The sequence below is a fragment of the Rana temporaria genome, chromosome 3, assembly GCF_905171775.1.
Source record: "Rana temporaria chromosome 3, aRanTem1.1, whole genome shotgun sequence".
In the NCBI taxonomy this organism is placed as follows: Eukaryota; Metazoa; Chordata; class Amphibia; order Anura; family Ranidae; genus Rana; species Rana temporaria.
Genome location: NC_053491.1, coordinates 484,789,101 through 484,816,244, shown reverse-complemented (window position 1 = coordinate 484,816,244; position 27,144 = coordinate 484,789,101). Strand labels below are relative to the sequence as shown.

At 52.4% G+C, this 27,144-nt stretch overlaps 1 protein-coding gene across 2 annotated transcripts in view; it reads right to left on the bottom strand.

Annotated features, from left to right (window-relative positions):
- SENP3 (SUMO specific peptidase 3) overlaps nt 1–26,691 on the bottom strand; it is a 36,331-nt gene extending 9,640 nt beyond the window's left edge. Inside the window, exons 1-8 of one of the 2 annotated variants that reach the window (XM_040347070.1) lie at nt 26,489–26,691; nt 21,991–22,411; nt 19,507–19,701; nt 10,951–11,062; nt 7,179–7,326; nt 7,051–7,098; nt 5,544–5,621; nt 1,533–1,670 (exon numbers count right to left, since the gene is read on the bottom strand). In XM_040347070.1, coding sequence (XP_040203004.1) covers nt 1,533–1,670; nt 5,544–5,621; nt 7,051–7,098; nt 7,179–7,326; nt 10,951–11,062; nt 19,507–19,701; nt 21,991–22,402 — 1,131 coding nt within the window. In that variant the 5' untranslated portion in view covers nt 22,403–22,411; nt 26,489–26,691. The remainder of the gene's footprint in view (nt 1–1,532; nt 1,671–5,543; nt 5,622–7,050; nt 7,099–7,178; nt 7,327–10,950; nt 11,063–19,506; nt 19,702–21,990; nt 22,412–26,488) is intronic. The other variant, XM_040347069.1, reaches the window with a different exon arrangement.
- Nucleotides 26,692–27,144: the final 453 nt, after the last annotated feature.

The following is a 27,144-nucleotide window of genomic DNA, read 5'->3' as shown; positions in this document are numbered from 1 at the left end:
GAATCCGGGCCTTATTGCCCCCACAGGTGAATGCAGCTTTAGGTTAGAGATCTCTGTGTATGGGCCCATAACATATAACTGGGGTCAGTCATAACAAAAAAAAAAAGAAAACAACTTATGGATCTTAACCACTTCCCGACCGCCGCATGTACATATACGTCGGCAGAATGGCACGTACAGGCACATTGGCGTACCTGTACGTCCCTGCCTAGACGTGGGTCCGATCGGGACCCCCCCCGCTACACGCGGCGGTCGGGTTCCCTCGGGGAGCGATCCGGGACGACGGCGCGGCTATTTGTTTATAGCCGCCCCCCCGCGATCGCTCCCCGGAGCTGAAGAACGGGGAGAGCCGTATGTAAACACGGCTTCCCCGTGCTTCACTGTGGCGGTGCATCGATCGAGTGATCCCCTTTATAGGGAGACTCGATCAATGACGTCAGACCTACAGCCACACCCCCCTACAGTTGTAAACACACACTAGGTGAACCCTAACTCCTACAGCGCCCCCTTGTGGTTAACTCCCAAACTGCAACTGTCATTTTCACAATAAACAATGCAATTTAAATGCATTTTTTGCTGTGAAAATGACAATTGTCCCAAAAATGTGTCAAAATTGTCCGAAGTGTCCGCCATAATGTCGCAGTCATGGAAAAAAAAAAAAAAAAAAAAAAAAAAAAAAAAAAATCGCTGATCGCCGCCATTAGTAGTAAAAAAAAAAAAAAAATTAATAAAAATGCAATAAAACTATCCCCTATTTTGTAAACGCTATAAATTTTGCGCAAACCAATCGATAAACACTTATTGCGATTTTTTTTTAGCAAAAAATAGGTAGAAGAATACGTATCGGCCTAAACTGAGGTAAAAAAAAAAATTTATATATGTTTTTGGGGGATATTTATTATAGCAAAAAGTAAAAAAGATTGCATTTTTTTCAAAATTGTCGCTCTATTTTTGTTTATAGTGCAAAAAATAAAAACAGCCGAGGTGATCAAATACCACCAAAAGAAAGCTCTATTTGTGGGGAAAAAAGGACGCCAATTTTGTTTGGGAGCCACGTCGCACAATTGTCTGTTAAAGCGACGCAGTGCCGAACTGTAAAAACACCTTGGGTCTTTAGGCAGCATATTGTTCGGTCCTTAAGTGGTTAATGCAGCATAATGTGCGTGATCCCTTAATGGTTTTTGCTGGAGTTTAGCTTTAAACATGTCTACCCGTCCCAAGACAGCGGTGTCCCATCCACTTCCTGTCACCATTACATGTGTATAATCATCTCTGAACATCGCCAATGTTTATGACATAATCTTTCATTTAAAAAGACCATTTCTGAGCCAGTGGAGCAGCTTTATTTCAATGGGCCGGCAATACAGCGAGCTTTCACTAGGAGGCGCCAAATATACAGTTCCGTAGTCTACAGATGAGAGCGATGAAAAAAATGAAAAGAAAAAAAAAAAAAAAAACACGGAGCGTTGTAGAGAGAGACGTGAAATACGTATACAGATAGGATGTACACAATGGGTCCCGGCAGAGCTCACCTTCGGGCAGCGCCTGTTCAGCGTACGCTGGGAATCAAAGTAAGTAATGGTCCGTTTAGAGACGTCCACGCAGACGAGAGACCAGTGCACCTCCAGGTGTATGGGGATCAACAAGAACTGCTTACTGAATATATCAACCTGGAGGAAGAGGAGATAGAGGATCACATAACACATAGTATAGACCTATTAGACACCTACAACCCCCCACTGGATGACACTCAGAACGAGGAGAAAATGTCCCTAACTGCTGTACGTTGCAATGCATCTCTAGCCTGAACTGTACAGCCCATTCATAAAATGCACGTCAGTGTGTAGAGCTCTGCTTAATGCATCAGAGACACACAAATGGGCCCCCCTCTTTACTGGCCTCAAAATCCTCCACACTCCTCTCCTGTACATAGTGCCCACCGTCATACCCCCACACTCCTCTCCTGTACATAGTGCCCACTGTCATACCCTCCACACTCCTCTCCTGTACCATACTGCTCACCGTCTTACCCTCCACACTCCTCTCCTGTACCATACTGCTCACCGTCTTACCCTCCACACTCCTCTCCTGTACATACTGCCCACTGTCTTACCCCCCACACTCCTCTCCATACTACTCCCATCATACCCTCCACACTCCTGTACATACTGCCCACTGTCATACCCCCCACACTCCTCTCCATACTGCTCTCATCATACTCTTCCACACTCCTCTCCTGTACATACTGCCCACTGTCATTCCCTCCACACTCCTCTCCTGTACATACTGCCCCCATCATACCCTCCACACTCCTCTCCTGTACATAGTGCCCACTGTCATACCCTCCACACTCGTCTCCTGTACATACTGCCCACTGTCTTACCCTCCACACTCCTCTCCTGTACATACTGCCCACTGTCATTCCCTCCACACTCCTCTCCTGTACATACTGCCCACTGTCATACCCCCCACACTCCTCTCCTGTACATACTGCCCACCGTCATACCCTCCACACTACTCTCCTGAACATATCACCCACTTTCATACCCTCCACACTGCTCTTCTGTACATACTGCCCACTTTCATAGCCTCCACACTCCTCTCCTGTACATACTGCCCCCATCATACCCTCCACACGTCTCCTGTACATACTGCCCACTGTCATAGCCTCCACACTCCTCTCCTGTACATACTGCCCACTGTCATAGCCTCCACACTCCTCTCCTGTACATACTGCTCACTGTCTTACCCTCCACACTCCTCTCCTGTACATACCGCCCACTGTCATACCCTCCACACTCCTCTCCTGTACATACTGCTCACTGTCTTACCCTCCACACTCCTCTCCATACTGCTCCCTTGGCAACCCTTCCATGTGATGAGCAAGCATGTCCTAGCTCTCCCATTTGTTATCAACATTTTCTGCCCTCCTCTTTCATTGCTATTATAACTTTATCCAACTATTTAGTAAACTTTTCTTCTTATATTACCAACATACTTATTTCCTAATAAACTAATTTTCATGTTTCACCGGCAGATGTGGGAGCCGGCAGCCGTGTATTCTCTGCGTAATGCTTCATCTGTGATTGTATGGTGGTGACACTACGCCGGCGGCAGAATGCCGGAAATTCAGCTTTTGTTATCCCCGGTGGAAGTCGCTCCGTCGGTGCCTGAAGCACTGCGGAAACTAAATCGCTAGCGAGGGAGCAGCAACAGAGCGACATATGGCTGCTTGTAGCAGCAGGGAAGCCACTCCAGAGCATTATGTAAGCTGAGCTTTAACAATCCCGGCTCCAAATTAAGTGATGAGATGGCAGAGTCACTTTTTTTAACTCTTAAAATGCACATTTTTTGTCCTGAAGATTAAAGCTGACCGTCCCCCCTTTTCTAATGTTCCCCTCTCCTAACCCCACATGAATCGTGCACGAGGTGAACTGCCTCCTGGGAATCCTACATCAAGGCATCCCAGGAGACAACTTGCAGGATCTGGAGCGTGCACAGAAACTGAGCGGGGTCTCTGCCAGGTTACTGGTAGGGAATGCAGCTTTTCTGCACGTGTAGGGGGGTCAGATGCCAGTGCAGGCACACCACGGTGTCTGCGCATGCACCAGATCAGAACTCTAGGTGGCAGCACAGAGCAGTATAGGTGAACTTTTCCTAAGCAAGACAACGTTGGACTCCATGGTGGAGTTTGTGACGTCTGATGACGCCTGCGCCACGTCTTGCTCTTGTGCTGTATGAGACCTGGCACATGTGGTTATATGTACGTTGCCACGGTCAGTGTCATTATGTGGGCAGACACTCGCATTTCTAAAGCCATGGCAATAAATAAATACAATTAATTCTATTCTCTGGTTTCATACACAAGATCTGCCCGGAAAGAGTTGGTGACCTAGCCTAGCCAGGGGGACACTTGGAAGGCCCTGGTGGACCTAGCCAGGGGAGACAGCCGGAAGGCGCTGGTGACCTAGCCTAACCAGGGGAGACAGCCGGAAGGCACTGGTGACCTAGCCTAACCAGGGGAGACAGCCGGAAGGCACTGGTGACCTAGCCTAACCAGGGGAGACAGCCGGAAGGCACTGGTGACCTAGCCTAACCAGGGGAGACAGCCGGAAGGCGCTGGTGACCTAGCCTAACCAGGGGAGACAGCCGGAAGGTACTGGTGACCTAGCCTAACCAGGGAAGACAGCCGGAAGGCACTGGTGACCTAGCCTAACCAGGGGAGACAGCCGGAAGGCACTGGTGACCTAGCCTAACCAGGGGAGACAGCCGGAAGGCACTGGTGACCTAGCCTAACCAGGGGAGACAGCCGGAAGGCACTGGTGACCTAGCCTAACCAGGGGAGACAGCCGGAAGGCACTGGTGACCTAGCCTAACCAGGGGAGACAGCCGGAAGGCACTGGTGACCTAGCCTAACCAGGGGAGACAGCCGGAAGGCACTGGTGACCTAGCCTAACCAGGGGAGACAGCCGGAAGGCGCTGGTGACCTAGCCTAACCAGGGGAGACAGCCGGAAGGCGCTGGTGACCTAGCCTAACCAGGGGAGACAGCCGGAAGGCGCTGGTGACCTAGCCTAACCAGGGGAGACAGCCGGAAGGCACTGGTGACCTAGCCTAACCAGGGGAGACAGCCGGAAGGCACTGGTGACCTAGCCTAACCAGGGGAGACAGCCGGAAGGCACTGGTGACCTAGCCTAACCAGGGGAGACAGCCGGAAGGCACTGGTGACCTAGCCTAACCAGGGGAGACAGCCGTAAGGTGCTAGTGACCTAGCCTAACCTGGGGAGACAGCCGTAAGGTGCTAGTGACCTAGCCTAACCAGGGGAGACAGCCGCAAGGCGCTGGTGACCTAGCCTAACCAGGGGAGACAGCTGGAAGGCGCTTTTGACCTAGCCAGGGGGGACAGCCGGAAGGCGCTGGTGGACCTAGCGGGAGACAGCCGGAAGGCGCTGGTGACCTAGCCTAACCAGGGGAGACAGCCGTAAGGTGCTAGTGACCTAGCCTAACCAGGGGAGACAGCCGTAAGGTGCTAGTGACCTAGCCTAACCAGGGGAGACAGCCGTAAGGTGCTAGTGACCTAGCCTAACCAGGGGAGACAGCCGGAAGGCGCTGGTGACCTAGCCTAACCAGGGGAGACAGCCGGAAAGGCGCTGGTGACCTAGCCTAACCAGGGGAGACAGCCGGAAAGGCGCTGGTGACCTAGCCTAACCAGGGGAGACAGCCGGAAGGCGCTGGTGACCTAGCCTAACCAGGGGAGACAGCCGGAAGGCGCTGGTGACCTAGCCTAACCAGGGGAGACAGCCGGAAGGTGCTGGTGACCTAGCCTAACCAGGGGAGACAGCCAGAAGGCGCTGGTGACCTAGCCTAGCCAGGGGAGACAGCCGGAAGGTGCTGGTGACCTAGGGCCTAAATATTTGAGACATTAAAGGTGTGCTAGAATCTAACCCTAACCAGAGAGCTCCCCTACTGTATGGTCACAGTCGGCAGCAGCAGGCTTGAGAAACTACAGGTTCCAGAAATCTTCCCTTCATCAGGACACACTTACGTTCTTTGTCCACCTCTTCACTCCGTCATATCCCTTGGTTCTCAATTTATCGTAGAAAAAACTGTTGAAAAAGTGAACCTAAAATGGGAAGATGATCAGGTCATTAGAAGGATATTCTGTCCACAAAAGAGAGATATTACCCACCTCATTACTGAAAATGTTATTTATTTATATATATTTATATATATTTATATATATATATATATATATATATATATATATATATATATATATATATATAAAAATGAACATACATAGGGTAAAAACGCGTCACCATTTTTTTTATAAATAGCTTTATGACATCACAGCACCCCGCCTCAGTACTTCTCTTAATAGCCACCAGCTCAGCCCTTTTGGTGCAAAGATAACCCACATTTTCAAAAACCTATAAAAGTTGGGGTTGTGTCGAATAGGAAGATACCGAACGAGCCAAAACTTAAAATTGCAATGACTTTGAAAACATGCCTGCACTACTTTAGTGAGCCTTTGATCCAGAGAGTAAAGTTGAATTAACCACTTCCCGACCGCCGCATGTATATGTACGTCCACAGAATGGCACGTACAGGCAAATGGGCGTACATGTACGTCCTTGCCTTTCAGCGGGTCGGGGGTCCGATCAGGACCCCCCCCCCCCCGCTACATGCAGCGGTCGGGTTCCCTCGGGGAGCGTTCCGGGACGACGGCGCGGCTATTCGTTTATAGCCGCTCCGTCGCGATCGCTCCCCGGAGCTGAAGAACGGGGAGAGCCGTATGTAAACACGGCTTCCCCGTGCTTCACTGTGACGGCTGCATCGATCGAGTGATCCCCTTTATAGGGAAGACTCGATCAATGACGTCAGACCTACAGCCACACCCCCCTACACTAGTAAACACACACTAGGTGTACACTAACTCCTACAGCGCCCCCTGTGGTTAACTCCCAAACTGCAACTGTAATTTTCACAATAAACAATGCATTTTAAATGCATTTTTTGCTGTGAAAATGACAATGGTCCCAAAAATGTGTCAAAATTGTGTCCGCCATAATGTCGCAGTGACGAAAAAAAAAGATCGCTGATCGCTGCCATTATTGCGATTTTTTTAACCAAAAATAGGTAGAAGAATACATATTGGCCTAAACTGAGGAAAAAAAAAAAAATTATATATGTTTTTGGGGGATATTTATTACAGCAAAAAGGAACAAATATTGCATCTTTTTCAAAATTGTCGCTCTATTTTTGTTTATAGCGCAAAAAATAAAAACCGCAGAGGTGATCAAATACCACCAAAAGAAAGCTCTATTTGTGGGGAAAAAAGGACGCCAATTTTGTTTGGGAGCCACGTCGCACGACCGCGCAATTGTCTGTTAAAGCGACGCAGTGCCGAATCGCAAAACCTGGTCTGGGCATTTAGCTGCCTAAAGGTCCGGGGCTTAAGTGGTTAAAAAAAAAAAAAAAACCATCGTCTTTCTCGGGAGCTGAACGTATCAAGTCAAACATGACAGAGAAAACATTCCAAGGAAACAAACCTTTTCTGGTACGGCATCCATGACTAAATCCCCATACATGTTCATCACCTGCAAAATACACATGTGTCATTATACACACATATCTCAGTCCTGTACACACTACACTGCTGATCACGTCGATCACTTACCTGGTCATTCAGCCAGTTCTGGCCATAAAGGGTGCTCAGGTCATCCATGGTTAATACGTGTCTTTTGTATGTGACACGGAAGCTGCGTAGAAGAGTGTTTCCTGGGAGTCTCTGATATGATTGGATGACGTGCTGGACCACCGTCCTCCTGCAGGGGAGATGATCTTGTTAGTCCTGAGGTGACAATTGATGGCGTATAATTCTTATAAATCTCAACCAGGATCAGTACAATCAGTTATCACTTTGTGTTATTGGGATCTTACGGACTTGTGCCACATAGGAAACCCAAATAATCTCTACCGCTATGGACACTGGGATCCTACCGCTATGGAGGGCATGCGCCGCTGGGATCCTACCGCTACGGAGGGCATGCAACGCTGGGATCCTACCGCTACGGAGGGCATGCAACGCTGGGATCCTACCGCTACGGAGGGCATGCAACGCTGGGATCCTACCGCTACGGAGGGCATGCAACGCTGGGATCCTACCGCTACGGAGGGCGCATGCGCCGCATGGATCCTACCGATATGCAGGGTACGCACCGCTGGGATCCTACCGCTAGGGAGGGCACGCACCGATGGGATCCTACCGCTACGGAGGGCACATGCGCCGCTTGGATCCTACCGATATGGAGGGCGCATGTGCCGCTGGGATCCTACCGCTACGGAGGGCGCACGCCGCTACGGAGGGCGCACGCCGCTACAGACGCTGGGATCCTACCGCTACGGTGGGCACGCGCCACTGGGATCCTACCACTACAGACCTCCTTCCCCGCATTCTGGGTGGTCGGCCGTGAGGTGGGGGGTCCGCCTGGGGGGCTCCGTCCTGTGACTGGGGGCGGTGTGGTTTTTTTTGTGCCGTGTGTGCGGTTTTTACTGGGTTTCTTTCACTGTGTTTTTAAACGTGCTCGGCCGCCATTTTGCCGGTGACGGCCGCCTTTATTGACGATTGGCGGCCATTTTTTTTGTAGACCGCATGCTGTGTTTTTTTTGCATGTCGGCTGCCATTTTCTTGTAGCCCGCATGCTGTTTTGCATGTCGGCGGCCATTTTGGAGGGTTTTTTTTGCCTCTAGTGACCGAAATAACAGCGCCAACGGCTCCAGCACACTTCCTGAAATAGTGCCAAAATAGTGTCAAAAGTGTCCGATGTGTCCGCCATAATGTCGCAGTCACGATAAAAAAATAAAAATAAATCGCTGCCATTACTAGAAAAAAAAAAATTAGATTCTAGCGGCGTAACATCATCTTTCACATAAAAAAATAAAAAAAAAATAGGGCCAGTCCATCACCTTTACCCTCAGCTTCTGTAGCAAGGCAGTGGTGGTCTTGGAGGTGTGTTTGGGGTCGTTATGTTGGAATACTACCCTGCGGCCGAGTCTCTGAAGGGAGGGGATCATGCTCTGCTTCAGTATGTCACAGTGCTTCAGTATATCCCTCCCCCCCCCCCCCCGCTCTGGTCCCTGTGCTTCTCTATCCCCCCCCTATGCTGCTCTGGTCCCCATGCTCCTCTATCCCCCCCCCCCCCGTTCTGGTCCCCGTGCTCCTCTATCCCTCCCCCCGTTCTGGTCCCCATGCTCCTCTATCCCTCCCCCCCCGCTCTGGTCCCCGTGCTCCTCTATCCCCCCCTGTTCTGGTCCCCGTGCTCCTCTATCCCTCCCCCCGTTCTGGTCCCCGTGCTCCTCTATCCCCCCCCTATGCTGCTCTGGTCCCCATGCTCCTCTATCCCCCCCCCCCGTTCTGGTCCCCGTGCTCCTCTACCCCCCCTCCCTCCATGCTGCTCTGGTCCCCCATGCTCTACCCCCCCTCCCTCCATGCTGCTATGGTCCCGAAGCACGGCTCGTTCCCAAGCCATTCGATGTGCTGCCCACCTCCTGTCACCTCTACAGCCAATAAAAACAAAAGCGGTTCTGGCTGTCCAATCTGGATGCAGATAACCCATAAATTCCCGCACAGCCGTCAGGAAATCACATGTGCGCATACACAGCGGCTAAAGCATCATTGGTTGCTAGGACATCGGTGGCCCTAGCAACTAATGACAGCAAGTGCAAAAGGAGATTATTGAGGAGAGTGCGGGCGTAGGGAAGAAGGGAGAGCGAGCGCGTGCACACAGTGCAACCACCAACGGGAATGGGCTGACAAAAGCCCAGGCGCCAGGATGCATTCTCTAGTTGCCATGGTGACCTGAAATTTGTTGAGCCCTTGCGATAATCCATCAGCAGAAAAGCCGGTATAGAACATTTCTTGATGGAACCATTTTAACCCCTTCCTTACCGGGCCACAGTAATATGCCGGCAGGAACCCTCCCTCCCTCTGGGTGGACGTCAATAGACGTCCTTTCCTCCCCGCCATCTAGGGGGCATGCGCGGAACCGCTCGTGACCCGGTGCGCGTGCCCACGATGTAAAACACACAGATCCACCTCCTGTCAGAGGCGAGGAGACCGATGTGTGTTCCCAGTACAGAGGAACACACATTGGTCTCCTCCCTATGCGTTTCCCCTCCCCCCTACATTTAGAATCACTCAATAGGGAACATATTAACCCCTTCAGGGCCCCCTAGTGTTAACCCCTTCCCCGCCAGTCACATTTACACAGTTAATCAGTACAGTTTTATAGCACTAATCGCCGTATAAATGTGAATGGTCCCAAAATTGTATCAGAAGTGTCCGCCGCAATGTCGCGGTCACAAAAATAAATAAATAAATAAATAAATAAATAAAATCGCAGTTTGCCACCATTACTACTAAAAAAAAAAATAAAAAAAAAAAAAAATGCCATAAAACTATCCCCTATTTTGTAGATGTTATAACTTGTGTGCAAACCAATCAATATGCGCTTATTGCGATTTTTTTTTACAAAAAATATGAAGAATACGCATTGGTCTAAACTGAGGAAAACTTTTTCTTTTTATTTTGACATTTATTAAATCAAAAAGTAAAAAATAGTGTTTTTTTCAAAATTGTCGCTCTTCTTTTGTTTATAGCGCAAAAAATAAAAAAACGCAGAGATGATCAAATACCAAAAGAAAGCTCTATTTGTGCGGGGAAAAAAAACAAAGATTTCATAAGGGTACAGTGTTGCATGACCGCGCAATTGTCATTCAAAGTGCAACACCGCTGTAAACTAAAAATTGGTTTGGGCGGGAAGGGGGTGAAAATGCCCTGTATGGAAAAGGTTAAGGCCCCTTTCACACCGTTGTACCGCAAATTTTGCGGCCTAGAAAGGGTTAAAACCGCCCACAATGCGCCTCTCCAGAGGCGCATTGCCGGCGGTATAGCCGTGGTGTGTCAATGCTTTCAATGAGCAGGCGCGGTGGAGGAGCAGTATACACACCGCTCCAAAGATGCGGCTAGCAGGACTTTTTTTTACTGTCCTGCTAGCGCACCGCTCCAGCGTGAAAGCCCTCTGGGCTTTCACACTGGAAAGACAGCAGCGGCTTTTTAGGGTCGGTTTTCCGAGCTCCATGTTTAGCGCAATAGCGCCTGCAAACTGCTCCAGTGTGAAAGGGGTCTTGGGGGTTTCCGATCAGTTTTACTTATTTATTTTTTTTATTGACATAACTTTCCATATCAAAACTTTTACAAATAGAAGAAAAAAAAAAAAAAAAACGTTTTTTTTAGCAGCAAGACCCAATACAGTGCAGTGATATAAACATTTTATAGAGTTGATCTTTATAAATAGGACACCTTTGTCAGTAGCGCAGTCATTACCATCGCTATTAAATTGTCGTTGTGGAAAGTTACCCCATCCCCCACAATCAGGCAGCGGTAATACCTTGTTGGTGTGTTAAATGGCTGTTGGAACACGTCTTCCAACTTCTCCAAGACTTCATCGGTCCCCAGCGGAATCAAACTGCCGTACGATTGGAGGAACTGGTCCAGAATACCTGCCGGAAAGAGCAGCAGCCGTCATTCAATGGGAAAACCACCATCTGTGGAATGTCGATTGAACACTTCCCACCCGGACCAACCCCCGACATTTCTCTCCTACATGGAAATATCTGTATGTTTCTTCTTTTTTTTTTTTTTTAGATCGAAAATAACTCAGAGCGCCCAAACACACACAAACTATAAAAATGTAGAATATATATATATATATATTATATACACATACATACATACACATACATACATACATACACATACATACACACACTTAACCACTTAAAGCGGGATTCCACCCACAATTTTTTTTTTAAAGTCAGCAGCTACTAACACTGTAGCTGCTGACTTTTAATAAGGACACTTACCTGTCCTTGTCGCCCGTTATGTCGGTCCCCTGACGGCGATCGCTCGGTCTTGGCGCCTCCATCCTTACTGAGGGAAACAGGCAGTGAAGCCTTATGGCGTCACTGCCCGTTTCCTACTACGCATGCGCGGCTCGTGTGTCGCTTTATGGATGGGCGGCTGCCTCCTGGGATACACACAGTTCCCAGAAGGCACCGCAACGGAGGACGAGGCAGAAGAGCCACCGCGGTGCAAGAGGAGGCAGAAGAGCCACCGCGGTGCAAGAGGAGGCAGAAGAGCCACCGCGGTGCAAGAGGAGGCAGAAGAGCCACCGCGGTGCAAGAGGAGGCAGAAGAGCCACCGCGGTGCAAGAGGAGGCAGAAGAGCCACCGCGGTGCAAGAGGAGGCAGAAGAGCCACTTCCACATAGCAGCCACCCTTTCAGGCGAGTATAAGAAAAACAAATAATAATAATTTTTAAGATTGTTGGGGAGGAAAAAAAAAAAAAAAACGGGTGGAACTCCACTTTGAACACTAAACCTTTTTCTAACAATTGTTGGTTTCAAAATATTTTCTTTTTACTAGAAAATTACTTAGAACCCCCAAACATTATATATAGAGCTGCACGATTCTGGCCAAAATGGGGAAAAAAAAAAAAAAAAAAAGCGGATTCTTTCAGTGTAAAATCTTTCACATTATACAAAAAAAATTGGGCTACCTTTAATGGTTAGTTGCAACAATTGCATTTGAAAGACCGCTGAGCAAATACAGTGCGACAAAATATTGCAACAACCACTATTTCACTCCCTAGGGTCCCTACTAAAATTGTATTTATATCTAATAGAGATTAAATATATATATATATATATATATATATATATATATATATATATATATATATATATATATATATATATATATATATATATACACACATATATACATATATACATATATATACACATATATATACATATACACACACACACATACATATACAATATCTCTATTAGCCACTCTACTGCCACTTTTTAGGACCGAGTACCGATACTTTTTTCATGTACTCGCCGATACTGATACTTTTTTTTTTTTATGTCATGTGACAGTTTTCAAATTTAAGAATGTCTCTTACATTGGTGGTCAGTAGGCACAGGGTATGGTGCACATCAGGGCACTGGGCACATCAGGGCACAAGGATGGAAGAACAATGTCCTCAATGTGAAAAGCCAAAACAACCTTTGGAAGGAAAAAGACGGCTGCGGCCGCAGCACCACCTTATCCCTGTGGATGACCAAGTAAGGAGCCTTGCAAGACAAGGCCGCTAATTCAGAAACCCGTCTGACCGAGGTAATTGCCACCAGAAAAACCACCTTCTGGGAAAGAGACAATAAAGGGATTTCCCTAATATCCTCAAAACGAATGGGAGTAGAAAAAAAGTTGTGGGGACAACTGCGCTAAGTTAAATGCTGAGGTTGGATTGATAAGCAGCAATTAAGGTGTATAAAAACAAAGAATGTGGAAAAGTAAGTAATTGCGCTAAACCAAAATGATTAATTCATATAAAGAACAACCGTGTGTGGGCATAGGCCCAAGTGGTGTATCATATGTGACCTTGATAACACTCCAAACAATATTTGACAAGTGTATTAATATCTCGGAGCAAAGGAGGCCAAAACCACCCAAAGCAATCTGGGTAGGTGTAGCATTAATAAGCCCAGAGTATTGCCAAATAGTAAAAATTTATAAAAAATACAGTGATTGCTCACAGCACCATGAAAAAAATTCATAAACAGTATAAATTGTGAACATAAGTAAAGGATGCAAATCTAAAGCAGTTCAGACATAAACGACTAAAGTCCATATGTTTGTCTGAATAAGTGCAAAAAGAGTCCGTGAAAGATTCAGATGAAGAAAACACCCGTGCACAATCCAAATAAATGGTCCCGATCACCATAAGTGAATCCACCACCGAATATGAATCTGCTTACCAGAAACAAAGGTCCTACCGGACCAAACTCAGCATATCGCTCCACAATGGGGGCTAGATATTGATGTAGCCACACCACAGGGACTGGAGATTGATGTGACCACGGCAAGATATGGGTTCACACAGGGCTCAATAGCAGGGTATATAAAAGAAAAGATGCTCCACATAGCATAAAACCAGAGACGATTTATTAAAAACTATATAAAGTAGGTAAAACACTCACATTTGAGCAGACATATAAATGCATTTCAGCCTGCAACGCCGGCCGGACGTTTCCAGGTAAGCCGCTCGTGTTGAGAGTTCAGCGATGAGGGGATGACGTCAGCACGTCGCTCGTTCCGCCCAAAACGAAGACTGTTGAAGCACCGAGAGGACTAAATTCAAGTCCCACGGAGGCAGAGGAGGACGCACAGGAGGGGCCCCTGCACAAACGTACGCACCAGAGAGTGCGCCGCCAAGGGTCGCTGAAAGAAAACAGCCAAGGCCGAAATCTGACCCTTAAATCGTACTTAAGGCAAGAGCCTGATCCACTCCACGCTGCAAGAACATCAAAATCCGGGACATCACGTATGTACGAGGGTGTCAATTCATCTCCTCACACAGAGATGCAAGCCTTCCACGTACGATGGTAAACCCTCCGTGAAGTAGACTTCCGCGCCCGCAGCATGGTAGAGATCACGAGTCCGACAGGCCTCGATCCTTCAGCACCTGGCTTTCAATAGCCACGCCGTTAAAGCCAACGACTGTAAAGCAGGGTGAAAGATAGGACCCTGCAACAGAAGATCTTCTCGCAGAGGCAGGCGCCAAGGAACGTCTGCCACCAGACGCACTAGATCTGCGTACCAGGGGCGGCGAGGCCAATCCAGAGTGATCAAGATCGTTGGTATCCCCTCGGCTTCCACTCTGCGTAGCAGATGAGGAAGAAGCTTCAGAGGAGGAAAGACGTAGATTAGGCGATAGTGACCCCACGGCGCCACCAACGCGTCTGACGCGTCCGCCCACGGGTCTCTTGACCTGGACACGAATTGTGGCACCTTTCCGATTGAGACGGGACGCCAGAAGATCCACGTCTGGAGTGCCCCATTTCAGACACAGACTCTGAAACACATCCGGGGTGTAGTGACTATTCTCCTTGGTCTAGCGTTTGGCGACTTAGGTAGTCGTCCTGCCAGCTCTTTTTCCCCCGGAATGTACACAGCCGAAAGAGCCGGAACGTTCTTTTCAGCCCACCAGAGGATGTGAGCGACTTACGCCGCTGCAGCCGAGCTCCATGTGCCCCCTTGATGATTGACATATGCCACAGCCGTGGCGTTGTCCGACTGAATCCTGGCCGGGCCACCCTGCAGTCTCAGAGACCACTTGGAGAGGCACAGCCTGATCGCCCGGAGTTCCAGGACATTGATTGGCAGGCAGGACTCCTCCCGAGTCCAGCGCCCCTGGGCTGACTGAAGACCCCAGACTCCCAACCCCCCCCCTCCCCCCAGCCGGAGAGACTGGCATCCGTCGTGACCACTGTCCAATGGGGCGGCAGAAACAATTTCCCGGCCCGAAGTACCGGAGATGTCAGCCACCACACTAGGGAGGACCTGACCAGGCGACTCACCCGGACTTGGTAATCCAGAGACGAAGGGAGCTGGTCCCAACGCGACAGAATTTCTCTCTGTAACACTCGAGTGTGGAATTGAGCATACGGAACCGCCTCGAAGGAGGCCACCATCAGACCCAGAACTCGCATGCAAAAGCGAGTCGCCAACCGCTGCACCACCGATTGCAGTGTCTGTAGTTTCTCCGTTGGAAAGAAAACTCTGGCCTCCGAGGAATCCAGGACCAACCCCAGGGATTCCAGACGCTGAGACGAGACCAACACTGACTTCTGGACATTTAGCAGCCAACCAAATTCCCGGAGGGTCTGGAACGCGATAGACACATCCACCTCTAATTCTGAGCTTGAAGAAGCTCTCAGGAGAAGGTCGACCAGGTCTCCTACAATATCGATCCCGCGCTGCCTCAGCAGGGCCAGAATCGGAGCGAGCACCTTGGTGAAAACCCTTGGCGCCAAAGCCAGGCCGAAAGGGAGGGCCACAGATTGAAAGTGGTCCTCCCCGACCGCAAAGCGCAGAAATCTCTGGTGATTTGCGCATATGGGGATATGCAGGTACACATCCTTGATATCCAAGGATGCCAGAAAATCCCTCTGATGGAGTGCCGCCACTACAGAGCGAACCGACTCCATCCTGAACTTTTGCTCTTTGACAAAACAGTTGAGTGCCTTGAGATCCAGGATTGGATGGACCCCTTCCTTCTTGGGGACTACAAACAGATTGGAGTAAAACCCTTGAAACCGTTCCAGTAAAGGAACCGCGTGATCACTCCCCTGACCAGCAGATCCTGAACAGCCCCAAACAGGGCCTCCCGACGACCCGGAGGAAGCTGGAGGTTGGAAAGAAAAAATCTGTTTGGCGGACAAGAGAGCAACTCTATCTTGTACACCGAGGAAACTACTTCGCAAACCCAGCGGTCGGAAAGAAGAGACGTCCGAGCCGCGAAGTCGGCCCCCCACCCGAGAGACGGGCGAAGGCAGACCTTCATGCGGAAGCAGGCTTATCCGCAGGCTTGTTGAGCTTGCGGAACCAGGGTCGCTTCTGCCCTTCAGCGGGCGCCTTAGCGCCCTGGAAACATTTACCTGCCGCACCGGGCAGACGAAAAAAACGCTTGGGGGCGGTAAAGGAGGGCCCCTGCTTACGGCGAGGCTCCTTACCTTTACCCAATTGTGGGAGCAGAGTGCCCTTACCTCCCGTGGCATATTTTATGATGTCATCCAGAGACGCCCCAAAAGCCGTTAACCCTTAAAGGGTAAGTCCACGAAGGCCTTTTTAGAAGACTGGTCCTTCAGCCACACAAGGCGGCGCAACACTACCGCGTAGGCCGAGGCCCTGGAGAGCAAGGAAAGCGTATCCAGGGCCGACTCACAGACAAATTTTAGGCCCTGCACCAACTGGTCGGCCAGCGCCACACAGTCCTCAGGGGCACCATGTGCCTCCAACTCCTGAAGCAACAACTTTGCCCATTCAGTAAGTGTCTGTGACACTAGAGCCCCGGGCCAAGACCGGTCTCACCGCCGACCCCACCACTGTGAACATGGAGTGGGCCACAGCCTCAGCTCTCCTATCTGCGGGGTCCTTAAAAGCAGGAGCCCCTTCCACAGGCAACAAGGTCGCCTTGTTCAGCCTGGACACAGGGGGGTCCACTGACGGAGGAGAGGTCCACTTTTTTAGGAAGTCCTCCTCAAAAGGATAACGGACCACAAAGCATTTCGGAACAGAAAAAACTTTTTGCGGCCGATCCCATTCCTTGTACAAATTTTTTTCCAGATAAGGAACACAAGGAAACACTTTTGCAGTGCGGGCCGGCTTGCGTTAGTAACCCAAAAGGGACCGACATCTCTGATGTCTCCGCCGAATCCTCAATTGTCTGAGTATCCCGCACCGCAGTGATAAGAGCTCCAACAAGCGCCCTATCATGCGCTGAGCCTGAAGCAGAGTCATCCTCACTGTCCGTGTGGACTAGGCGGGAAAGCAACGAACAGCACAGGGGGGGGGGAAGGCGGGAAAGCAACAAACAGCACGGGGGGGGGGGGGGGGGGGAGAGAAGCAACAAACAGCACCGGGGGGGGGGGAGGCGGGAAAGCAACGAACGGCACAGGGGGGGGGGAAAGGCGGGAAAGCAACGAACAGCACAGGGGGGGGGGGGAAAAGGCGGGAAAGCAACGAACAGCACAGGGGGGGGGGGGGGAAAGGCGGGAAAGCAACGAACAGCACAGGGGGGGGGGGGAAAGGCGGGAAAGCAACGAACAGCACAGGGGGGGAAAAGGCGGGAAAGCAACGAACAGCACAGGGGGGGAAAAGGCGGGAAAGCAACGAACAGCACAGGGGGGGGGGAGGCGGGAAAGCAACGAACAGCACAGGGGGGGGGGAGGCGGGAAAGCAACGAACAGCACAGGTGGGGAAAAAGGCGGGAAAGCAACGAACAGCACAGGGGGGGAAAAAGGCGGGAAAGCAACGAACAGCACAGGGGGGGAAAAAGGCGGGAAAGCAACGAACAGCACAGGGGGGGAAAAAGGCGGGAAAGCAACGAACAGCACAGGGGGGGAAAAAGGCGGGAAAGCAACGAACAGCACAGGGGGGGAAAAAGGCGGGAAAGCAACGAACAGCACAGGGGGGGAAAAAGGCGGGAAAGCAACGAACAGCACAGGGGGGGAAAAGGCGGGAAAGCAACGAACAGCACAGGGGGGGAAAAGGCGGGAAAGCAACGAACAGCACAGGTGGGGAAAAGGCGGGAAAGCAACGAACAGCACAGGTGGGGAAAAAGGCGGGAAAGCAACGAACAGCACAGGTGGGGAAAAAGGCGGGAAAGCAACGAACAGCACAGGGGGGGAAAAAGGCGGGAAAGCAACGAACAGCACAGGGGGGGAAAAAGGCGGGAAAGCAACGAACAGCACAGGGGGGGAAAAAGGCGGGAAAGCAACGAACAGCACAGGGGGGGAAAAAGGCGGGAAAGCAATGAACAGCACAGGGGGGGAAAAAGGCGGGAAAGCAATGAACAGCACAGGGGGGGGGGGAGGCGGGAAAGCAACGAACAGCACAGGGGGGGGGGGGGGAGGCGGGAAAGCAACGAACAGCACAGGGGGGGGGGGGGGGAGGCGGGAAAGCAACGAACAGCACAGGGGGGGGGGGAAAGGCGGGAAAGCAACGAACAGCACAAGGGGGGAAAAGGCGGGAAAGCAACGAACAGCACAATGGGGGGAAAAGGCGGGAAAGCAACGAACAGCACCAGGGGGGGAAAAAGGCGGGAAAGCAACGAACAGCACAGGGAGGGGGGGGGGGGAGGCGAGAAAGCAGCGAGCAGCACAGGGGGGAAAAGGGCGGGAAAGCAGCGAGCAGCACAGTGGGGAAAAGGGCGGGAAAGCAGCGAGCAGCACAGTGGGGAAAAGGGCGGGAAAGCAGCGAGCAGCACAGTGGGGAAAAGGGCGGGAAAGCAGCGAGCAGCACAGGGGAGAAAAAAAGGCGGGAAAGCAGCGAGCAGCACAGGGGGGAAAAGGGCGGGAAAGCAGCGAGCAGCACAGGGGGGAAAAGGGCGGGAAAGCAGCGAGCTGCACAGGGGGGGAAGAGGGCGGGAAAGCAGCGAGCAGCACAAAAAAAAGGGGAAAAGGGCGGGAAAGCAGCGAGCAGCACAAAAAAAAAGGGAAAAAAGCGGGAAAGCAGCGAGCTGCACAGGGGAAAAAGGGCGGGAAAGTAGCGAGCAGCACAAAAAGGGGAATAAGCGGGAAAGCAGCGAGCTGCACAGGGGAAAAAGGCGGGAAAACGGAGCAGCAAAAAAAGGGAAACGCGGAAAAACTGAGCAGGCACAAGGAAAAGGGCGGGAAAACTGCGAGCAGCACAGGGGAAAAGGCAGGAAAAAAGCGAGCACCTTTCTGGTGGTGATGTAATAAGAGGTAATCTGTGCTCCCACCCCCTTCCTGGTGATGTAATAAGGGGGCTCATGCTCCTTCCCAGCAGTGACGTAATGTCCGGTGGTCACAGCTCTACCCTCTTCCCACCGGTGAGGTAATGCAATGCGGTCTTGTGCTCACGCCAACAACTCTGCCCCTCCTAGGTGGTGATGTAATAAGGGGCGCTCCCACAAAAACACATGCCCCACTTGATTACTTCAAGTGATCATACATTTTTTTTTTTTCGTCTTCAAAAAAGGTAACATACAGGTCTATACTTATCTGCTCTGTGAAAATGCAATTGCACAGAGTGGCCTCAATCCTCCTCATTCTGGTGCCCCCTGCTGGTGCTCCTGGCTCCTCCCCTCTGTTGAGTGCCCCATAGAAAGTCGCATGCTATGGGGCACTCACCCAGGCTCTCTCCCGAACCTTGCCGCCTATTAACACAGACAGCGGGACTCAGCCCCACCCCGCATTACTGCCTTTGTTTGACAGCAGCAGAACCTAATGTCCTTTACCATAATCGAGCATGGCTCTGCAAATATTCTGCTGACTGCTCGAGCCCCCCCCACCCCAAGGGTACCCCAAAACGACCACACCTCTGCATTCAGCGGACAAGGGGTGTCTTACTTTGTACGCAGGCCACGTGCTCTTCAGTCAAGGCTGGGACCTCCTTCTCTAGAGGCGGAGTGAAGTCTTCTTGTTGGTGGGGCCCGTTTGGAGCCAGGCCGTCTTCATTGTTGATACTGTAGACATTGGTGATGAGGATGTTTTCGGGTTCTGCTGGTAGTGGAGAAAAGCCGTTGGGGATCCCATGATTAGGACCTGAGGAAGAAACAAATCCGAGGTGAGGGTCGGGGGGAGGAACTCTCAGAGGTGAGAGGGGGGGGAGAATTCTTCGAGGTGAGAAGGGGGAAGAGAATTCTTCGAGGTGAGAAGGGGGAAGAGAATTCTGCGAGGTGAGAAGGGGGAAGAGAATTCTGCGAGGTGAGAAGGGGGAAGAGAATTCTGCGAGGTGAGAAGGGGGGAAGAGAATTCTGCGAGGTGAGAAGGGGGGAAGAGAATTCTTCGAGGTGAGAAGGGGGGAAGAGAATTCTGCGAGGTGAGAAGGGGGGGGGGGGGGAGAGAATTCTGCGAGGTGAGAAGGGGGAAGAGAATTCTGCGAGGTGAGAAGGGGGAAGAGAATTCTGCGAGGTGAGAAGGGGGAAGAGAATTCTGCGAGGTGAGAAGGGGGGAGGGGGGGGGAGAGAATTCTGCGAGGTGAGAAGGGGGGAGGGGGGGAGAGAATTCTGCGAGGTGAGAAGGGGGGAGGGGGGAAGAGAATTCTGCGAGGTGAGAAGGGGGGAAGAGAATTCTGCGAGGTGAGAAGGGGGGAAGAGAATTCTGCGAGGTGAGAAGGGGGGAAGAGAATTCTGCGAGGTGAGAAGGGGGGAAGAGAATTCTGCGAGGTGAGAAGGGGGGAAGAGAATTCTGCGAGGTGAGAAGGGGGGGAAGAGAATTCTGCGAGGTGAGAAGGGGGGGAAGAGAATTCTGCGAGGTGAGAAGGGGGGGAAGAGAATTCTGCGAGGTGAGAAGGGGGGAAGAGAATTCTGCGAGGTGAGAAGGGGGGAAGAGAATTCTGCGAGGCGAGAAGGGGGGAAGAGAATTCTGCGAGGCGAGAAGGGGGGAGGAAGAATTCTGCGAGGTGAGAAGGGGGGAAGAGAATTCTGCGAGGCGAGAAGGGGGGAAAGAATTCTGCGAGGTGAGAAGGGGGGAAGAGAATTCTGCGAGGTGAGAAGGGGGGAAGAGAATTCTGCGAGGTGAGAAGGGGGGAAGAGAATTCTGCGAGGTGAGAAGGGGGGAAGAGAATTCTGCGAGGTGAGAAGGGGGGAAGAGAATTCTGCGAGGTGAGAAGGGGGGAAGAGAATTCTGCGAGGTGAGAAGGGGGGAAGAGAATTCTGCGAGGTGAGAAGGGGGGAAGAGAATTCTGCGAGGTGAGAAGGGGGGGGGAAGAGAATTCTGCGAGGTGAGAAGGGGGGGAAGAGAATTCTGCGAGGTGAGAAGGGGGGAAGAGAATTCTGCGAGGTGAGAAGGGGGGAAGAGAATTCTGCGAGGTGAGAAGGGGGGAAGAGAATTCTGCGAGGTGAGAAGGGGGGGAAGAGAATTCTGCGAGGTGAGAAGGGGGGAAGAGAATTCTGCGAGGTGAGAAGGGGGGAAGAGAATTCTGCGAGGTGAGAAGGGGGGAAGAGAATTCTGCGAGCTGAGAAGGGGGGAAGAGAATTCTGCGAGGTGAGAAGGGGGGGAAGAGAATTCTGCGAGGTGAGAAGGGGGGAAGAGAATTCTGCGAGGTGAGAAGGGGGGAAGAGAATTCTGCGAGGTGAGAAGGGGGGGAAGAGAATTCTGCGAGGTGAGAAGGGGGGAAGAGAATTCTGCGAGGTGAGAAGGGGGGAAGAGAATTCTGCGAGGTGAGAAGGGGGGAAGAGAATTCTGCGAGGTGAGAAGGGGGAAGAGAATTCTGCGAGGTGAGAAGGGGGGAAGAGAATTCTGCGAGGTGAGAAGGGGGGAAGAGAATTCTGCGAGGTGAGAAGGGGGAAGAGAATTCTTCGAGGTGAAGAGGGGGAGGAATGCTCTGAGGTGAAGAGGGGGAGGAATGCTCTGAGGTGAAGAGGGGGAGGAATGCTCTGAGGTGAAGAGGGGGAGAAATGCTCTGAGGTGAAGAGGGGGAGAAATGCTCTGAGGTGAAGAGGGGGAGAAATGCTCTGAGGTGAAGAGGGGGAGAAATGCTCTGAGGTGAAGAGGGGGAGAAATGCTCTGAGGTGAAGAGGGGGAGAAATGCTCTGAGGTGAAGAGGGGGAGAAATGCTCTGAGGTGAAGAGGGGGAGAAATGCTCTGAGGTGAAGAGGGGGAGAAATGCTCTGAGGTGAAGAGGGGGAGAAATGCTCTGAGGTGAAGAGGGGGAGAAATGCTCTGAGGTGAAGAAATGCTCTGAGGTGAAAGGGGGGGAGGGGAGAATGCTCTGAGGTGAAAAGGGGGGGGGAATGCTCCGAGGTGAAAAGGGGGGGGGAATGCTCCGAGGTGAAGGGGGGGGATTCTGGGAAGTGTGCACCAAAATATCAGGGCGATAACACCACTTACCTGTCTCCTCTGCCTCCGCTATATGATTGGCCAGCGACTCTTCCTCCCTTGCAAATCTGTGTTGTGCCTTCCCCAGTTCCACCCCCACATTCCCCCCTCCTCCTTCTCTTCTTCGGCTCCCTGCCCGCTTCCGTCTTCCCCCCACACCCCAAAGTTTCCAGGAGAAGGGCAGTGCAACTGTCCGGTTGTAGAGGCGGAGGTACAGGGAGCGTAAAACGCGCAGCCGCACCCTCCGCCCCCTCCGTTGTCTGGGCGGCTGCCGGCATGCTTTGCGGAACTGAGGCGGCTCCTCCTCTTCATCCTCCTCCCAGCCGTTGTTCTCCTTGAGCTGGAAGAGCTCGCTATGTTTGCCCGGGGGCACCAGGTGGCTAGAGAAGGGGGGCAGATGGCGCTGGACGGGGGTGTGCCTCATCGTGGCGATCTGTAAATGATACAAACAAGACATTATAATTACCGATACAAACATCCAACACACAACATATGAGGGGGGGGGGACAAATCTGAGCCTGGGGAAGCAATGGTGGCCGTATCTTGTGGTAAGAGACGACTTTCATTCACCAAAATTCCTGCACTAATAAAGAGATTATGACTTTGAAGTAAACAATGAAGATGATCATAAAGTTATATTAGACCCTCAGTGTCACATTCCCCCACGCACGCTGCTTGTAATGTTCATATGTCCCCACAGCACCAGTACACTGCTAGTAATGTTCATATGTCCCCACAGCACCAGTACACTGCTAGTAATGTTCATATGTCCCCACAGCACCAGTACACTGCTTGTAATGTTCCTCAACACAGCACCAGCATGTTGCCTATGAAGCGAATGCCGCAGGAAACCTAGCGGCGGGGGGGCCAGGGAAGGGGGAGTGGAGGGCCGGGGGAGTGGAGTGGAGGGCAAGGGGAGTGGAGTGGAGGGAAAGGGGGAGTGGAGTGGAGGGAAAGGGGGAGTGGAGTGGAGGGAAAGGGGGAGTGGAGTGGAGGGAAGGGGGAGTGGAGTGGAGGGAAGGGGGAGTGGAGGGAAGGGGGAGTGGAGGGAAGGGGGAGTGGAGTGGAGGGCCGGGGAAAGGGGGAGTGGAGTGGAGGGCCGGGGGAGTGGAGTGGAGGGCCGGGGAAAGGGGGAGTGGAGGGAAGGGGGAGTGGAGTGGAGGGAAAGGGGGAGTGGAGTGGAGGGAAGGGGGAGTGGAGTGGAGGGAAGGGGGAGTGGAGTGGAGGGAAGGGGGAGTGGAGTGGAGTGGAGGGCCGGGGAAGGGGGGAGTGGAGTGGAGGGCCGGGGAAAGGGGGAGTGGAGGGCTGGGGAAGGGAAGATTTCCCGACACCTTCCCGTCCCCACTGGGGGAAGATTTCCCGGCACCTTCCCGTCCCCACTGGGGGGAAGATTTCCCGGCACTTTCCCGTCCCCACTGGGGGGAAGATTTCCCGGCACTTTCCCGTCCCCACTGGGGGGAAGATTTCCCGGCACTTTCCCGTCCCCACTGGGGGGAAGATTTCCCGGCACTTTCCCGTCCCCACTGGGGGGAAGATTTCCCGGCACCTTCCCGTCCCCACTGGGGGGAAGATTTCCCGGCACCTTCCCGTCCCCACTGGGGGGAAGATTTCCCGGCACCTTCCCGTCCCCACTGGGGGGAAGATTTCCCGGCACCTTCCCGTCCCCACTGGGGGGAAGATTTCCCGGCACCTTCCCGTCTCCACTGGGGGGAGGATTTCCCGGCACCTTCCCGTCCCCACTGGGGGGAAGATTTCCCGGCACCTTCCCGTCCCCACTGGGGGGAAGATTTCCCGGCACCTTTCCGTCCCCACTGGGGGAAGATTTCCCGGCACCTTCCCGTCCCCACTGGGGGGAAGATTTCCCGGTACCTTCCCGTCCCCACTGGGGGGAAGATTTCCCGGCACCTTCCCGTCCCCACTAAGGGGAAGATTTCCCGGCACCTTCCCGTCCCCACTAAGGGGAAGATTTCCCGGCACCTTCCCGTCCCCACTAAGGGGAAGATTTCCCGGCACCTTCCCGTCCCCACTAAGGGGAAGATTTCCCGGCACCTTCCCGTCCCCACTGGGGGGAAGATTTCCTGGCACCTTCCTGTCCCCACTGGGGGGAAGATTTCCCGGCACCTTCCCGTCCCCACTGGGGGGAAGATTTCCCGGCACCTTCCCGTCCCCACTAAGGGGAAGATTTCCCGGCACCTTCCCGTCCCCACTAAGGGGAAGATTTCCCGGCACCTTCCCGTCCCCACTAAGGGGAAGATTTCCCGGCACCTTCCCGTCCCCACTAAGGGGAAGATTTCCCGGCACCTTCCCGTCCCCACTGGGGGGAAGATTTCCTGGCACCTTCCTGTCCCCACTGGGGGGAAGATTTCCCGGCACCTTCCTGTCCCCACTGGGGGGAAGATTTCCTGGCACTTTCCCGTCCCCACTGGGGGAAGATTTCCCGACACTTTCCCGTCCCCACTGGGGGGAAAGATTTCCCGACACTTTCCCGTCCCCACTGGGGGGAGGATTTCCCGACACTTTCCCGTCCCCACTGGGGGGAAGATTTCCTGGCACTTTCCCGTCCCCACTGGGGGGAAGATTTCCTGGCACTTTCCCGTCCCCACTGGGGGGAAGATTTCCTGGCACTTTCCCGTCCCCACTGGGGGGAAGATTTCCTGGCACTTTCCCGTCCCCACTGGGGGGAAGATTTCCTGGCACTTTCCCGTCCCCACTGGGGGGAAGATTTCCTGGCACTTTCCCGTCCCCACTAAGGGGAAGATTTCCTGGCACTTTCCCGTCCCCACTGGGGGGAAAGATTTCCCGACACTTTCCCGTCCCCACTGGGGGAAGTTTAGTATCGGGAGATATACACCCCCCCATCTACACTCCATACATCGGGATATACACCCCTCCCCCCCATCTACACTCCATACATTGGGATATACACTCCCCCCCCCATCTATACTCCATACATCGGGAGATATACACCCCTCCCCCCATTTCACCAATCTTTATGTGTCGGACCCAGAGGAACATCGGGGGAGTACAGACAGACACATGAATAATAATGGGGGGGGGGGGGGTTGTGTACAATCTGGGAGGGGGGGGGGTTATATGAACAGTATATTGGGTGCATGTATAGATGGATATTTTGGAGTGCGGGGGATGGTCAGGCATCCTATACTAGGGAGGTGCAGAGTACTGCAGGTAGTAATGCAGGGGAGCAGTATGAATATTGGGGGTGGAGGGGGAGCTCTATTTGTAGTGGGGTGGTGATGGGGAGTGTTGCACAGGATTTCACACGTGGGGGGGATAATACACATGTATATTGGGGTGCAGAGGATATCACATGGGGGGGAGGTGTATATTTGGGGGTACAGAGAATATATGGTGGAGTGCACACAGACATTGGGAATGGGGTACAGTATAGAGGGGTACACAGGATATCATATGGGGAGGGGTAGTACACATTTGTGCAGTGGGGGAGGAATAGGGGGGTGCATGGGATGTCACATGGGGGGTGTAATATACATGTATAGTGCATACACATGGGGGGAGGGGTGCACAGTATGTATGGAGGGGTGCTCAGTATGTGTATATATATATATATATATGTAGTGGGGGTGCACAGTATGTATGGAGGGGTGCTCAGTATGTGTATATATATATATATATGTAGTGGGGGTGCACAGTATGTATGGAGGGGTGCGCAGTATATATATGTAGTGGGGGTGCACACATGTGGGGGAAGGGTGCACTGTATATATGTAGTGGGGGGTGCACACATGTGGGGGAAGGGTGCACTGTATATATGTAGTGGGGGGTGCACACATGTGGGGGGGGGGGTGCACTATATATATGTAGGGGGGTGCACACATGGGGAGGGGTGCACAGTATATATATAATGGGGTGCACACATGGGGGAGAGGTGCTCAGTACATATATGTAGTGGGGGGTGCACAGCGTGTGTGTGTATATAATATATATATAGTGGGGGTGCACAATGTGTGTATATGTAGTGGGGGGGTGCACACATGTGGGGGGTGCTCATATATATATATAGTGGTGGTGCACACATGTGGGGGGTGCTCATATATATATAGTGGTGGTGCACACATGTGGGGGGGTGCCCTATATATATATAGTGGTGGTGCACACATGTGGGGGGGTGCCCTATATATATATAGTGGTGGTGCACACATGTGGGGGGGTGCTCTATATATATATAGTGGTGGTGCACACATGTGGGGGAGGGGTGCTCAGTACATATATGTAGTGGGGGGTGCACACATGTGGGGGGGTGCTCTATATATATATAGTGGTGGTGCACACATGTGGGGGGGTGCTCTATATATATATATATATATATATAGTGGTGGTGCACACATGTGGGTGAGGGGTGCTCAGTATGTAGTAGAGGGGTACACAATGGAGGAGGGGGTGCAGTACAGAGGGGGGTACACACACAGGGTGGGGGAGGGGTACACAGGATATATAGTAAGTGGGGGGGGGGGTAAGGCGGTGCACACACACGGTGGGGGAGGGGGTATCTCGGACTCTCCCGCACAGGCTCTCGGTACTGTCAGACCGGCGGCTCCTCCTCTCATCCCTCTCCCGTCTCTCCGGGTCTCGGCGCTCTCCTCTCTCTGGTGTCGTCGGTGGCGGGCGTCGCGGGGAAATGACGTCAGGGCTCTGACAGGCCGACGGAGCGGGTCACTATGGTAACGCCTCCTCCCGCGCCTCCGCTCAGCCGAGTCTTCAGGAAGCGCTCCTCCCCCGCCATCTTGGTACTCCGGAGGACGGCGGCCATCTTTGTACACCCGCCGACACCCTCCGCTCGGTTCGAGGCGGCCGAAAGCCAACATTTTCCGGTATTTGCGGTCCGCCATTGCGGGAGCGGACCCTTACCGCGATGTATGTTAGCTGCGCGAGGCGGGGGGGATGCTCCGGAGAGGGTCAGAGGCCTGTGTAGGTGAAGGCGCGGCCGCCATCTTGGTACACCCAGAAACCTGGCAGCACGTGCTCATTGTTCTCTGTCCTCCAGGTGCTCCACCTGAACCCGGCTCCATTCTCAACTGAACCCCCTTCACACGGCAGTGCTGTGCTCCAGGCTGAACCACAACCACCAAGTGCCCCCCATTTCCACCATTTATAACCTTTCCTCTCTCCCTCCCCGAGAGCGTCAGG